A 15,791-nucleotide genomic window follows, 5' to 3' on the forward strand; every position below is an offset into this window, starting at 1 on the left:
CAACGCCCCTCCCCCAAGTCCCTCCTCCCTACCTTTTATCTTAGGTAAAAACAATGACTGCAGATGCTGAAAATCAAATACTGGATTAGTGGTGCTGGAAGAGCACAGCAGTTCAGGCAGCATCCAACGAGCAGCGAAATCAACGTTTTGGGCAAAAGCCCTTCATCAGGAATCCTGATGAAGGGCTTTTGCCCGAAACGTTGATTTCGCTGCTCGTTGGATGCTGCCTGAACTGCTGTGCTCTTCCAGCACCACTAATCCAGTATACCTTTTATCTTAGCCTACTGGACACACTTTTCTCATTCCTGAAGAAGGGCTTATGCCCGAAACGTAGATTCTCCTGTTCCTTGGATGCTGCCTGACCTGCTGCGCTTTTCCAGCAACACATTTTCAGCTAAAAAGATAGGTGGACAAGATATAGATGACTTCAGCTGAGAAAAATTGAAGAAATGGAATTAAGCCTTGGGGAAAGATACTTTTTCCAGGTCAAAAATTGCAGAAGAGTTGTGCAGTTATGTTTAAGCTACAAGTGATTTCAAAGCTCACACTTGACATTAAACTGACACTCAGGATTGTGATTGTATTGGAGAAAAGGTATATGGTGCTGCCCTAGTGTCAGCTACTTTTGCAAGATTCCAGCAGCAAAGAAGATCCAAGAACTCAAGGTAGTATAGCAACTGCATTGCTACGGGTAAGATGAAGAGATAGGTCCCAAGAACTGTATGGGGATTGAACCCTGAGCTGTTTGCATTATTCTGCATCACTCTGTTACACTTTTGATCCCACATAGCAATAGAGTTGAAAGTTAACAGCACAATAGTAGGTCTGCCTCAGCTTATGAACTTGTATAATTTTCATTTTACAATCTTCACAAATTCCTTAAATATGTGTTCATAGTGAAACATTTTACAATTACAATCACAACAATAACTGACAAGATATTTGAGTGAAGAATTAGCAATGCAATGAATTTGCTCAGTTAGAGGAGGGCATGTTGGGTGAACCCAACATGATACTGCATCAGAAGATTCTCTACAAGATCCATTATTAGTGATAAAATAGTGAGGGGGATTGAGAGCTGGTCAATAGGTAGATTATTATGTCCTCTAACAAAATAATAGATTTGGATCTGTTTAGAGACTGGTCACCACTGTTGTTCGTATTTTTTCAATGTACAATAACATAGATATTTTTTCAGAAATCTGAAAATTTGTAGATATTACTAAAATTATTAAATGTGACTCTCAGTACTGCACACTTGCTCAGTTACTTCAGCTCGATGTTAATGCATAGACAATTGGGCTTGTGACTGTTTTGTCATGAAGCAGTCGCTAGAACAAATACAGTACCAGGGTCTATTTATTGAACACATGACTGTAAAAGAATTCATATTATTTTGTCTGTGTACAAGACCATGAAGTGCTTCAATTAGAATACAGAATCCAATTATGGTCCATTCTCTTGGTGGGTATTATTATTTTACACTTGCAGCATCCATTGTATTTTGCCTTTGTGCCAAAAGAGACATCTGATTCATCAAGACGAAATAAATAAAGGAATATCACTCCTCAGCTCCTTAGTAATGTTAAACTATGTAAAAGGAGATAAACTAAAGGATTATGTTTTAAAGAAGATGCTGGCAATAAGATGAATCAGATATGTATGTTTTCTGCACTTTATAAAAATAGATATCTGGTTTAATAGTGTGCAAACTGTAATAATTATCAAATGCACAATAAACTAAAAGAAGAGTGTGTGTGTGTATGTATGTGTGTGTGTGTGTGGAGGGAGACTACAGAACTTTAAGCAAAACTAAAGGAACGTCAAGGATAAATTCACACAGAGTAACTGAATCCTCATGTGTGAATAAAGTGGCCAGATTAATGGTCAAACTTAGGAGCACACCATCAGGAATCACTGGAATGGAGTCACTTGCCACAAAATAAACATAAGCAGTGAGGCAAGTCAAGATATTGGGGCCAGTGCATGACTAATAGTTGCAAAAATAATCAGTAAATCTGTGAAGCTTCACATGATTATATTAACAAGCAAATATCAGGCCCTGTCCAAGGAAACAATGTATCAAAGGCTAAGGCGGCTACAAAAAAGCAGATGACAGCTTGAAGCAAACATCAGCCCAAACTTTATGGGGAGGCAGGAGTGAATTTCAGCTGCATGAAATCTGAAAATACAGAAAAGGCAGGTGGTTAGGAATGAATGAGTAAGGACAAGAAGGTATTTTATTTCCAGATACATATTAAACTTTCATAGCATTGACAAAGGAAAACAAATTTGGTTTAGAGATTGATCTGGACTTTTTTTTTATTCTTAAGGTACATTTAAGATTAAATTTCATACTTTGTAATGTATTTGGAGTCAGTTTCCTCCCACCTGGCTTTTTGTAAATATACTGTAGTTGTTTAGACAAATAGTTTATACTGAGGATATTGCTTTGTGACCTTTCATATACAATTGAAGATAATCACAGAATGTAACCCACATAAAACTGGTAAACTATTGGGCAATATTAGAAACAGGCAGAATGGTAGACTCAAACCAATTATATCATGTAGTTGCTATTAATAATGGTCACAAATATAATCCATTTTACAATGACTAAGCAAATTATTTCCGACCCATTTGCTAATTTCAAACTTCATTTCTCCTGTATTGTGTTATTCCTCTTCTTAAGATAAAATAATATGATCTATGTCTTCATAACAGTGAAGAAAACAACAATTCAGTCTGGTTTCTGACTAGCAGTGAACCCAGCTCCTCAAATTCACAGCCTTCCATAACCGGGATGGAAGCAGGTGCTCATTGCTGAGAGGGGTTTGTGAAACTCACTGCCTGGAATTGAGGAACAGGAATTTTTAAATCATAAAGCTAACCTTTTACTACACCAGTTGAAACTACAGCTTATATTTTTCAATGCTATCAAATGCATCACTAAACAAGGTTTATGCTTATTGTCTGTCAGATAAGATAGATACCATTTTAATAGGAACATAAGAAGTAGGAACAGAAGAATCTATCTCCTGGAGCCTCTTCCAGGACATTTAACACAATCATGGCTGGTTTCATCCCAGCCTCAACTCTATATTCTTGCCCACTTTCCATACACTTTCAACCCATGACTAAGTAAAAATCTATCTCCTCAGTAATTGTCTCAATATTCTGGCATCCACCACACTCTGGGGTAGTGAATTCCACAGATTCATGTCTCTTTGAGAGAAGTAAATCCTCCTCATTTCTGTTTTAAATCTGCCACCCCTTAGCATAAAACTACAATCTCTTGTTCTAGATTACCCTAGAAGGGAAACATCTGCTCTACATCTACTTTATCAATCCCCTTTAGCATCTTGTACACCTCAATTAGATCTCCTCAACCTTCTGAATTCTAGTGAGTACAGGTCTAAACTGCTCAAGCTTTCCTTATAATACAAGCCTTTCATCTCTGGAATTAATCTAGTGAACCTTGCTTGTAATGTTTTTAAAACCTAGGCTCTCTTCATCAGTTTCTTTTGATTTCACATTGCTTATTGTTGTATGAAAAGTTCAAAAGTCTCTTGAGAATTTGGTAGGTCGACTTAGGTCCTTGGTTAGGTCAATCAGATTAAATGCCCAGCACAAGATTCAATTCTTTCTCCCTAAGACGTAACGTATCAGAGCAGAAATAAGCCAATCAGCCCATTATACCTGCTGTGTCAATCAATGAGATCTTGCCTGATAATGATAACCCTCCATATAATTTTTCTCCCTTTTCCCCAAAGCCATCATTTCCTCTTCACTAACTAAAAAGTCTATCTCAGCCTCAAATATACTTCATGAGTCAGTCTCGACAGCACTCTGTAGTAACGAATTTCACACATTCACTACACTCAAAGAGGAGAAATTCATTCTCACCTCTATCTTAAATGTGCAACCCCTTATTCTGAGATTATTCGATCCGGCCCGAGACCCTCCCACAGGGAGAAGGCATCCTTTCTGCATCTACCCTGTCAACTCTCCGAACAATCTTCTATGTTTCAATAAGGCCCACTCTCATTATTCTTAATTCCAATGAGTACAGACCCAATCTATTCAACCTCTCCTCATAAGACAGTCCCTCCATACCGGGATCAGCCCAGTGCAACTTCTCTGGGCTGCCTCCAATGCCAGTATATCTTTCTTTAGATAAGCTTTCCAAAGCTGTTCACAGCATTCCAGTTATGGTCTGATTAATGCCTTGTATAGTTTAAGCGAAGCCTTCTACTTTTACACTCCATTCCTTGTGAAATAAAGGCCAACATCCCATTTGCCTTCCCTATTAACCACTGTACTTGGGTCCTACTTTTGTTTTGATTCATAGACAAGGTCTCATAAATTCCTCATTCCACTGCTTTCTTCAGTGTTTTTACATTTAAATAATATTGAACTCCTCTATTCTTGCTAAAGTGCATAAAGTCACACTTTCTTACGATATATTCCAGCTGCCAGGTTTTGGTCCATTTGCTCAACCTCTGCAGAATCTCGGTCATCCATACCATTTGCCTTCCCATCTATTTTTGTGTTAGCTGCAGACTTGGCTACAGTACATTCACTTTCCTCATTCGAGTCATTCACATATACTGTAAATACTTTTGCCCCCTGCACTCAACCCTGTGGTGTACCACTAGTCACAGGTTACCATCCTGAAAATGCCTCCCTTACCACAATTTTCTGTGTTCACATGGTCAGCTAATTCTCTATCCATGCTTACATATTACCTCCAACATTAAGGGCTCTTATTCAGTCGTCTAAGTTGTGGTACATTATCACCACCTCCAGATAATACCTACTCTGGCTGAGGTAACCTTGGCCAACACGCAGTAAATCAAATCATGGCATTTTGCAGTGGTTTTTGTGAAAAACTTGGCAGAGGACTGAAGGCGATGATGTCTCTATGAATTTGTTGGGAACTAAAATGCACTGTCTAACAGATTGGGGGAAGCAGATTCAATTAACCCTTTTCAGAAAGAAATAACATAAGCATCTGAAAAAGAACAAGCAATTTGTAGAGGTACAGGGAAAAGGCAGGGGAAAAAATGTAGAGAAACAGTATGAACATGACTTGTCAAATGATATACAGTGTAACGTGATTTAAATAATTCTATAGTTACTTTACAAGAGTAAGATTCTCTCCTCCTAGGACCAAAAATACTTATTGTACTCAAGTGATGTTTCACACACAAGGCTGAAAAGCTTTTAAATTGTAAGAACTCATTTGCCTGTAAAAGCAGTAATGCCACAGTGCATCATTCAAAGGGGGAGCAGACTAATCTGCAAGGCAAGAGCAGATCATAATGTCACTTGGTCCGATGATCACAATAATAATGACTATGTCCAGCCAGCCATACTCCCACTCTACTGTCACATTAACAAAAATACTGATTCAGTCAGTAATATTAGTCACCTAATAAATGTCTCAATGTGTGTAATCCCAGCGAGAAGTTATCATTTCAGTTCTTGGAATACACGATGCAAACACTAAGCCACATCTAGCTTGATGGTTCCATATAGACTGCATCCAATACATAATATGTATCACATGACTAACATGATAGTGCTTAAAAACTAAAAGTTCTCACAGAGAGAAAAATGGATTGAAGGAAAAGGTGCTAAACATAAATGTAAAATAGAAAAAAAATCAGAATAGGTAAGTAGCAGCTTACACCCTTGTGACACTAAACTGCCTCAAGGAATATTCAAATAGATAAAAAATCTTATAGAAAAATGAAATTCCATGGTAAACAAGGTAATACAGCACGGAAACAGCCCCTTTGGTCCAACTCATCTGCACTGACCAAACATCCCATTCTGACCTAGTCCCATTTACCAACATTTGGCCCATATCCCTCTAAACCCTTTTCTATTCATCCCGATGCCTTTTAAATGTTGTAATTGTATACTTGCCTCCTACACTTCCTCTGGCAGCTCATTCCAAACAAGCACCACCCGCTAGAGAAAGTGAGGACTGCAGATGCTGGAGATCAGAGTCAAAAAGTGAGGTGTTGGAAAAGCACAGCTGGTCAGGCAGCATCCAAGGAGCAGAAGAGTCGATGTTTCGAGCATAAACTCTTCATCAGGAATGACTCTTCATCAGGCATTCCTGATGAAGAACTTATGCTCAAAATGTCGACTCTCCTGGTCCTCGGATACTGCCTGACTGGCTGTGCTTTTCCAGCACCACACTTTTCAAGCACCACCCTCAGTTCCCTTTTAAAGTTTTCCCCTTCACCTTAAACCTATGCCCTTTAGTTCTGGCCTCCCCCATCCTCAAAATAGACCTTGGCTATTCACCCTATCCATGCCACTCATCATTTTATAAACCTCTGTAAAGTCACTCCTCAGCCTCTGATGCTCCACGGAAAAAAGTCTCTTCCTATACGTCAAACCCTCCTATCACAGCAACTTGCTTGTAATTTTTAAAGTTTTTTCTGCACCCTCTCAACTTTAACAACATCCTTCCTATAAAAGGGTGACTAGAATTGTATGCAGTATTCTAAAACTGGCTTCAACAATGTCCTGTACAGCTGCAACATGGCATTCCAACTCATTTACTGCACTGATCAATAAAGGCTAGCATGCCAATGCCTTCCCTGTCAACACTGTCTACCTGCGACTTCACTTTCTGCATGTGCGCCCCTTGGCCTTATTTGTTTGCCAATATTCCCCATGTCCCTACCATTCACTATATAAGACCAGCCCTAATTTGCCTTACCAAAATGCAACATCTCACATTCACTTAAATTCTCCTTCTCCTTAGCCCATCTGATCAAGGTCCCATCATATGCTGAGATACACTTCTTCACTATCCACCACATCTGCAAACTTATTAACCAAACCTCCTATATTCACATCCAAATCATTTACCTAAAAGACAGAATGCAGTGGACTCAGCACTGATCCTTGTGACACACCGCTGGTCATAGGCCTCCAGTCTGGAAAGCAACCTTCCACCACCATCCTCTGTCCCTGACCTTCAAGGCAATTTTGTATTCAATTGGCTAGGTCCCCCTTGATCCCATGTGATCTAACCTTACTAACCAATCTATCATGTGGAATCTTGTCAGCACCTTGCTGAAATCCATATCAATCACATCTACCACTCTGCCTTCATCAATCTTCTTTGTCACCTCTTCAAAAAACTCAATTTAGTGAGACATGATTTCTCACGCACAATGTCATGTCGACTATCCCTAATTATCTTTTGCGTATTCAAATGCATGTAAATCCTGTTGCTCAGAATCCTTCCAGCAACTTAACCATCACTGATGTCAGACTCACCGGTCTATAATTCTCTGGCTTTACCTTACAGTCTTTCTTAAGTAATCGGACCACATTAGCCAATGTCTAGTCTTCTGAGATCTCACCCGTGGCTATCAATGATATAAATATCTCAGCAAGGGGCCCAGCAATCTCTTCCCTTGCTTCCCACAAAGTTCCGGGGAACACCTGATAAATCCCAGTGATTTACCTACTTTTATGCATTTTAAAACCTCCAACACCTCCTCTCCTGTAATATAAACTGTTTTCAAGACATCACTATTTATTTCCCCAAGTTCCTTAGTTTCCATGTCCACAGTAAATACTGACGTGAAATATCTATTTCATATCTTATCCATTAACCTGTAGTTCACACATAGATCTTTTAAGATGCCATATTCTCTCCATAGTTACTGTTTCGCCCTTAATGTACTTATAGAATCTCTTTGGATTCTCCCTAACTCAATTTGCCAAAGCTATCTCATGCCCCCTCTTGCTCTCCTGATGTTACTCTTAAATATACTCCTACTGCCCTTATACTCTTCTCAGACTTCACTTGATCCCTGCTGTCTCTACCTAATTTATGCCTCCTTCTTTTCCTTTAGCAGAGCCTCAAGTTCTCTTGTCATCCCAACCTTGTGCTTCACATGAACAGGAACATACTGTCTCTGAACCGTTGTTATCTCATTTTTCAAGACTTACCACTTTCAAACCATCCCTTTACCTGCGAACATCCTCCTCCAAATTAACTTTTGAGAATTCCTGACTAACACCGTCAAAATTGGCCTTACTCCAATTTAGAACTTTAACTTTTTAATTAGTTCTATCCCATTCTATAACAGTTTTAAAACTAATAGAATTATGATCATTTGCCACAAAGTATTCTCTCACTGACACCTCAGTCCCTTGCCCTTCCTCATTTCCCAACAGAAGGTCAAGTAGGTACATCCACACATTGAATAAGAGTTTTTTTTGTACACTCTTGTAACACTCTGCCCATCCAAACCTTTAACACTATTACAGTTCCAGTAGTTGTTTGGGAAATTAAAATCCTCCACCATTACAACCCTATTACTCTTACATACATCTGAGATCTCCTTACATCTGTAAAGTGTAAAATGTTCAATTTCAGCTCGAGAAAACATTAAAACATAGAAGAATGTAGTGTGAACATGGAAATCAAATAAAAATTATCCATAATTTCACATTACGACATGCAGAAAATGAAAAGATGAGAACAGTATAATAAGACAAGTAAGGAGAGAGATAGTTAAATATAGATTAAAAAGGTGGATACGCAGCAATGGACAGAACGAAGGCCAAACAACCAAGAAAATATCAAAACTGACAAACACAAAGACAGATGGAGATACAAATAAGTTTTGGGAACATGCTGGAGATGGAAAATGTTTTCTTGCCAGAAATGAGGAATAAATGATAGACCAGAGTTCATCTCTGTTCATTTCTTACCCTTCTGCCAGCTTCATTATTTTGCAGGTTCATTAATGTCCTGGCATGATCCTCTGAGCCTTTGGGGTAATTTTTCTCCCTTTCCCTGGCATCCACAAATTCTTTGGCAAACCTGTAACCGTATTCTGCATTGTCCCCACAACCTCCCCACAGCCAGTCCCGGGGAAGGTCTTTGGGTCTGGCAGCACGACTGCACCCACAGGTTGAGAGCTCCCCCTCACGACATGCACGACTTATTGCATTTACTACACCAGCTGCTGAGATGGAATAGGTGAAGGCAGTCTCCCGGCTCCCTGAAACCGGATGAAACAACGTATGGTCAATATGCATATAATTATGTATATTAATGCATTTCTACTGTAGATTCTCTGATTTCAAACAAGTAAATATTTATGACAGTTATATATTGACATTTGTCTTCTTTTATATCTGAATATGCATATATTTGTTCCCAGTCTTGTTAATATTTTGCCCTATTTCTCTGAAAAATAATTTGGTGAATACCTTAAAGAAGTGCAATTTTATCCACACATGATACTAAAGTCAAAGGACCTGACTTAACTGAGTAAATTGATATGTTTTGAATGAGTTAAAATGTGTCCTGAAAGTTATCAGGCTATTAAAATTGGAGGGCGTTGATGATCTGACCTTATTTCAAACAAGGTATTTTCCAGCAAGAGTGACTGAATAGTGATCAAGTTTGAGATTCAAATATTTTCTCTTCTAGGTACACAAAAGTCAATTACAGTGTCACATTACTGGTCTGGCTTGGAGCAGGTAATTCATCAGCAACAAAGAATCAAACATTATCCAACACGATCAATGGAGCTATTTTATCTTTGCACATTTTCAGTAAATACACAGATGACTACATTTACACTCATGTACTCATAGTTGTTGGATAGAAATGAAATGTCTGGAATGTCAGTTCTGATGCTGTAGTGATTATATTGAGGTCAGCCAGATGGAACTCATAGAATATGAGTTCCCTGTTTGGGGTGGTTAATCTGGTCCAATCAGGAGCCCTGGCTGACAGATAAGAACAAGAGTGTCAGATATCCTGTTCTCTCTGAGAACTGGCTCCAGGGGAGCTGGATCGGTGTCAAGGACTTTCCACGTATAAATCAAGGGTGACTTGGTGATAGGATACTGGTCTCTGTGAAGTTACTTCAGTGCTAACAAGAGTGAGATTTGAGATCAGCTCACAGCAAAAACCCAAAACAAGGGACATAAATTTGCAACAATAACGCACCATGAACCCCTGCAATGTCTCTAATTAAAGAGGACAAAGAAGTGCAGCCCATAGCTTCAGTGTGTGGTGCTGGAAAAGCACAGCAGGTCAGGCAGCATCCGAGAAGCAGGAGAATCGATGTTTCGGGCATAAGCCCTTCATCAGGAATCTAGCCTGCTGTGTATTTCCAGAACCACACTCTTGACTCTGATCTCCAGCATCTGCAGTCTCACTTTCTCCCTGCCTATAGCTTCAGGCTGAATTTAGCAGTGGGCTCTAATGTTAAGTGTATATAAGTACACACCGTTCGGGAGGTCAAGTAGCAAATTTAGATACATTGAGCCACCTCCTACTGGCAGATACACCACTGGTGCTTCCACCGCTGGAAGAGTCCGTAATAATTTTAAATTTCTGGACACACTTCCAGTCATAGCTGATAATATCAAATATTGAATGCAGAAAAATTTGGTCCTGTCTAAACCGAAACAGTTGGTGTAATGGAGGAAACTAAAGGGCCATCACAACCAGAATGAAACTTTTTTGGACCTGGAGACACCAGTTCATCTGAGATGACGGCATATTATTATTATGGGGACCAAGAGTGAATGTCCAGAGCCAAAGGTTACCGCCAGATACTGGCTGAACTCCATCAGGTTCATCCATGGCTATCCAAAATGGAAGATGTTGGTGAGACGTTACGTCTGGTGGCCAGAATTGGATGCAGACGTAGCTACATTGGTGGACCAGTGGGCAGAGTGCCAACAAGGACAAACATTGCTGCCAGCAGCTCCCCACATTCATGTGGATTGCCTAGTAAACCCTGGACTCGGTTACATGTCGACTATGGGCTCTAAGGGAATTGAATTGGTGCCAAGACTCTTTACATGTAAATAAAGGGTGATGTGTTGACAGCCTCTCTGGAGTTATTTCAATATTCCACCCCAGCCCAATGTGACAGTTTTTCTGTAACACAGCAAAGTCATCAGGTCAATAAGACAAAATTACTCAAACGGAGACAGACCAGGCCTTACAATTATATTTGTACAGTTTATTTTATAAATCTTATGTAAACTGCAAGAAAGTTGCGAGCATCTTAAGTATGTCTCCATCATTTGTGTAAGAAAACATATATTTTGACATCTCACATAGTATATTGCCTTAGATATAACTACTTGCATATTTTTGTTTCTCTAAAACCTTCACTTTCTTAGTTATTATCTGGACATAACAGATAACATTTGCCTATTTTAAGAAGTGTGGACCATGACCTAATTATTATTTCTCAACCATTGCCTTCAAGGTAAATCTGTGGGACCTTGTCTGCCATATTTGTATCTAGTGCAACATGGGCTACCTTCAAAAAATCAATTGGCTGTGATGCACTTCAGGACTCTTGCTATGCAATTGCATGTTGTCATTCTATTGTTAAATTTTGATAATTAAAGTAGAGAATTAAAACTTAGTACTAATAAGATAAACAACGATCTTAAAAAAGCTTGTATTTATTTAGCACCTTTTAACATAATAGTGGGATGTGGAGGATAGGTAGGTTTGTTATGGGAAGTGCAGGGTTACAGGGATAGGGTAGGGGGATGGGTCTGGCTGGTATGCTCTTCAGAGGGGTGGGTGCGAACTCAGTGGGCTGAATGGCCTGCTTCCACACTGTAAGGATTCTATGATTCTATAATAAAATTTCACAAGGCGCTTCACTGGAGCAATATAAAACAAAATATGACTTTGAACCACAAAAGCAGCAGAATTTTGGATGATCTCAAGTTTACAGAGGGTAGAATGTGGGACACCAGCCAGGAATGTATTGGAATAGTCAAGGCTAGACATAACAATGGCATGAATGAGGTTTTCAGCAGCAGATAAATTGAGAAAGGTCAAAATCAGGTAATATTATACAGGTGGAAATAGTACAATGATAATAGAAATTCAGGGGTGTGAGTATTAATTAAATGTTAATAAGTTTGTGGGTCAATTTGAAAAATATCAGAAGCAACTGATTAACAATGAATTTAAATAAAGGCACGAGATGGTTAATGTAATTCACAAAAGAGGCAGAGTACATTAATTAAAGCAACAAGTCATCATTTAATGATTACTGAATGAAATTCCAAGGTTTTGATACCATTAGTGTTTTAATTTAAATTACACACGGACACAGTTCTTTACTTAATGAAGTTAAGATTCCTGAAGATTTCGTTTTATACAGCTTCATGAAATATGAACAAAAGTGATAAAGTTGACAAAATGGATTGAAAAATCTTGCTCTACATATGCATATTGAGAAAGAACTAGCTCTCTTCTCTCAAAATAAGAAAGAGGCCGAATTGAGGTGTTTAAAATTTGGAAAGGTTTTGATGGAGTGGTTGCAGAGAGAATGGTTTCTTTGTGGGAGAGGGCATCAATAAAAGATAGCCACCTAGAAAGCCCACAGATAGTTCAGATTTTTTACCCACAGAGTGGTGAGGATGTGGAACTTGCTGCCACAGGGAGTGATTCCAATGAATTGTACATTTAATGGATATCTGGTGAACAGTTTGAGGGAGTAGAGAGTTTCAAAGTTGCATATAGATGAGAAGAGTGTGGCTACTGAATTGGAGCATACACTCTGGAAATAACTTATAGGCCCAAAAAGGTCTGTTTCTGCACCATATCATCACAGCAATCCTACATAATCATTTGGTCTGATTACTTAATCCAGGGTTTCCCAAACTGTGTTCAGCAGTCCCAGGAAAAAATCATGGGGTTTCAAGAAGCACCCTCACCACTCCCACAGCCTCCTCCCCAGGGCACCCTCACCTCTCCCACACCCTCCCTCCCCAGGGCACTCTCACCTCTCCCAACCCTCCCTCCCCAGGGCACCCTCACCACTCCCACACCCTCCCTCCCCAGGGAACTCTCACCTCTCCCAACCCTCCTTCCCCAGGGCACTCTCACCTCTCCCAACCCTCCCTCCCCAGGGCACCCTCACCAGCGACAAATCCTCCTCGCCAGGGCACTCTCACCACTCCCACACCCTCCCTCCCCAGGGCACTCTCACCACTCCCACACCCTCCTCCCCAGGGCACCCTCACCACTCCCACACCCTCCTTCCCCAGGGCACTCTCACCTCTCCCAACCCTCCCTCCCCAGGGCACCCTCACCACTCCCACACCCTCCCTCCCCAGGGCACTCTCACCACTCCCACACCCTCCCTCCCCAGGGCACTCTCACCACTCCCACACCCTCCCTCCCCAGGGCACCCTCACCACTCCCACACCCTCCCTCCCCAGGGCACTCTCACCACTCCCACACCCTCCCTCCCCAGGGCACTCTCACCACTCCCACACCCTCCTCCCCAGGGCACTCTCACCACTCCCACACCCTCCCTCCCCAGGGAACTCTCACCACTCCCACACCCTCCCTCCCCAGGGCACTCTCACCACTCCCACACCCTCCCTCCCCAGGGCACCCTCACCAATCCCACACCCTCCCTCCCCAGGGCACTCTCACCACTCCCACACCCTCCCTCCCCAGGGCACTCTCACCTCTCCCAACCCTCCCTCCCCAGGGCACCCTCACCTCTCCCACACCCTCCTCCCCAGGGCACCCTCACCACTCCCACACCCTCCCTCCCCAGGGCACCCTCACCAATCCCACACCCTCCCTCCCCAGGGAACTCTCACCACTCCCACACCCTCCCTCCCCAGGGCACCCTCACCAGTCTCACCCCCTCCTCCCCAGGGCACCCTTACTACCCCCACACCCTCCCTCCCCAGGGTGCCCTCACCGCTCCCACACCCTCCCTCCCCAGGGCACCCTCACCAGTCTCACCCCCTCCTCCCCAGGGCACCCTCACTACCCCCACACCTTCACTCCCCAGGGCACCCTCACCTCTTCCACACTCTCCCTCCCCAGGGCACTCTCACCTCTCCCACAACCAACACCCACACCCTCCTCCAGTCCCTTCCGCACTGCCCTGAAGCCTCCCCATACCACCACTCCCCCAGCGTCACCCATCCCCAAACCACCCATACCCTCCCCCACACTCACCTCCCCATACCATACCCCACACGGCCTTGCTCCCTTGCCTACTCTCACACCATCGCTCAATCTCACTACCCATCCTCCACACTCCCACCCTCCCATCCTCACAACTCGCACTCTCACATACTCAGCCTCCCCAATCTGAAACCCCCATCCCTCCCCACACTCTCACATGCTTCACCCTCCCCAATCACAACCCCACTGTCACCCACTCTTAGCTTCCCCATTCACTGGCCCACACCCTTTCCTAATCACCCCCACACCCTCCCAACTCACCACTGCAAACTCCCCCACCCTCACCCTCTTGCAGTCATCCTGACTCAAACCCCAATATCCTCGTCTACTCACCACCTTCACCTCCCCGCAACATCCTCCACTCACACCCTGCACCTTCCCTCACACTCATCCTCCGCACTTGCCCACACTCACCCCATCCTCTCCCTCGTTCACCCCCCACACCCTCCCACACTCACCCTGCCTCACCCACACTCACCCCCTGCACCCTCCCACATTCACGGTCCCTCACCCACACTCACCTCGCTGCACTCTCCATCACTCAACCCACCCACCCTCCCCCCGGCACTCTCCCCCGCTCACCCCGCCACACCCTCCCCCACTCACCCTGCCACATTCTCCCCCACTCACCACCCCGCACCCTCCCCACTCACCCTGCCACACTCCACCCCCCGCACTCTCCCCCACTCATCTTCCCCACACACTCCCCCACAACACCCCTGCACTCTCCCCCACTTACCCCCCGCACTCTCCCCCACTAACACCCCTGCACCCTCCCCCACTCACCCTCCACACCCTCCCGAGTCACCCCCCTCGGACTCTCCCCCACTCAACCACCCCACACCCTTCCCCACTCTCCCCCCCGCACTCTCCCTCACTCACCCCCCCGCACTCTCCCCCACTTACCCCCCGCACTCTCCGCCACTCATCCCCGCTGCACTCTCCCCCACTCACCCTTGCCGCACTCTCCCCCACTCGCCCCCCACACTCTCTCCCCCACACTCTCCCCCACTCACCCCCCCACACTCTCCCCCCCACACCCCCCCCACAATCTTCCCCCACTCATCCCCCCCATCTTCCCCTGCTCACACCCCCACTCTTCCCCCGCTCAACCCCCACACTCTCCCCCGCTCACCCCCCCCACACTCTCTCCCCGCTCACACCCCCACACTCTCTCCCGCTCACACCCCCCACACTCTCCCCCGCTCACACCCCCCACACTCTCCCCCGCTCACCCCCCCCATACTCTCCCCCACTCACCCCCCCACTCTCCCCCGCTCTCCCCCCCCCACTCTCCCCCCCGCTCTCCCCCACTCTCCCCCCCCCACTCTCCCCGCTCACACCCCCCACACTCTCCCCCGCTCACCCCCCCATACTCTCCCCCACTCACCCCCCCACTCTCCCCCGCTCTCCCCCCCCACTCTCCCCCCCGCTCTCCCCCACTCTCCCCCCCCACTCTCCCCGCTCACCCCCCCACTTTCCTCCGTTCACCCCCCGCACTTTCCCCCGCTCAAACCCCCACACACTCTCCCCCGCTCAACCCCCCCACACTCTCCCCCGCTCAACCCCCCCACACTCTCCCCCACTCAACCCCCCCACACTCTCCCCGCCCAACCCCCCCACACTCTCCCCGCCCAACCCTCTACACTCTCCCCCGCCCACCCCCCTCGCATACTCCCCCACTCACCCCCCTGCGCACACCCCCACTCACCCCCACACTCCCCCACTCACCCCCCCTACACTCTCGCCCACT

The 15,791-nt window shown here is 44.5% G+C and overlaps 1 protein-coding gene across 2 annotated transcripts in view; it reads right to left on the reverse strand.

The window, feature by feature from the left end:
* wnt5b (wingless-type MMTV integration site family, member 5b) overlaps positions 1-15,791 on the reverse strand; it is a 136,762-nt gene that overhangs the window by 4,483 nt on the left and 116,488 nt on the right. For both annotated transcript variants that reach the window (XM_072552280.1, XM_072552279.1), the window contains exon 4: positions 8,758-9,050. In XM_072552280.1, coding sequence (XP_072408381.1) covers positions 8,758-9,050 — 293 coding nt within the window. The remainder of the gene's footprint in view (positions 1-8,757; positions 9,051-15,791) is intronic.

Source organism: Chiloscyllium punctatum, chromosome 32 (assembly GCF_047496795.1).
Source record: "Chiloscyllium punctatum isolate Juve2018m chromosome 32, sChiPun1.3, whole genome shotgun sequence".
Classification (NCBI taxonomy): Eukaryota; Metazoa; Chordata; class Chondrichthyes; order Orectolobiformes; family Hemiscylliidae; genus Chiloscyllium; species Chiloscyllium punctatum.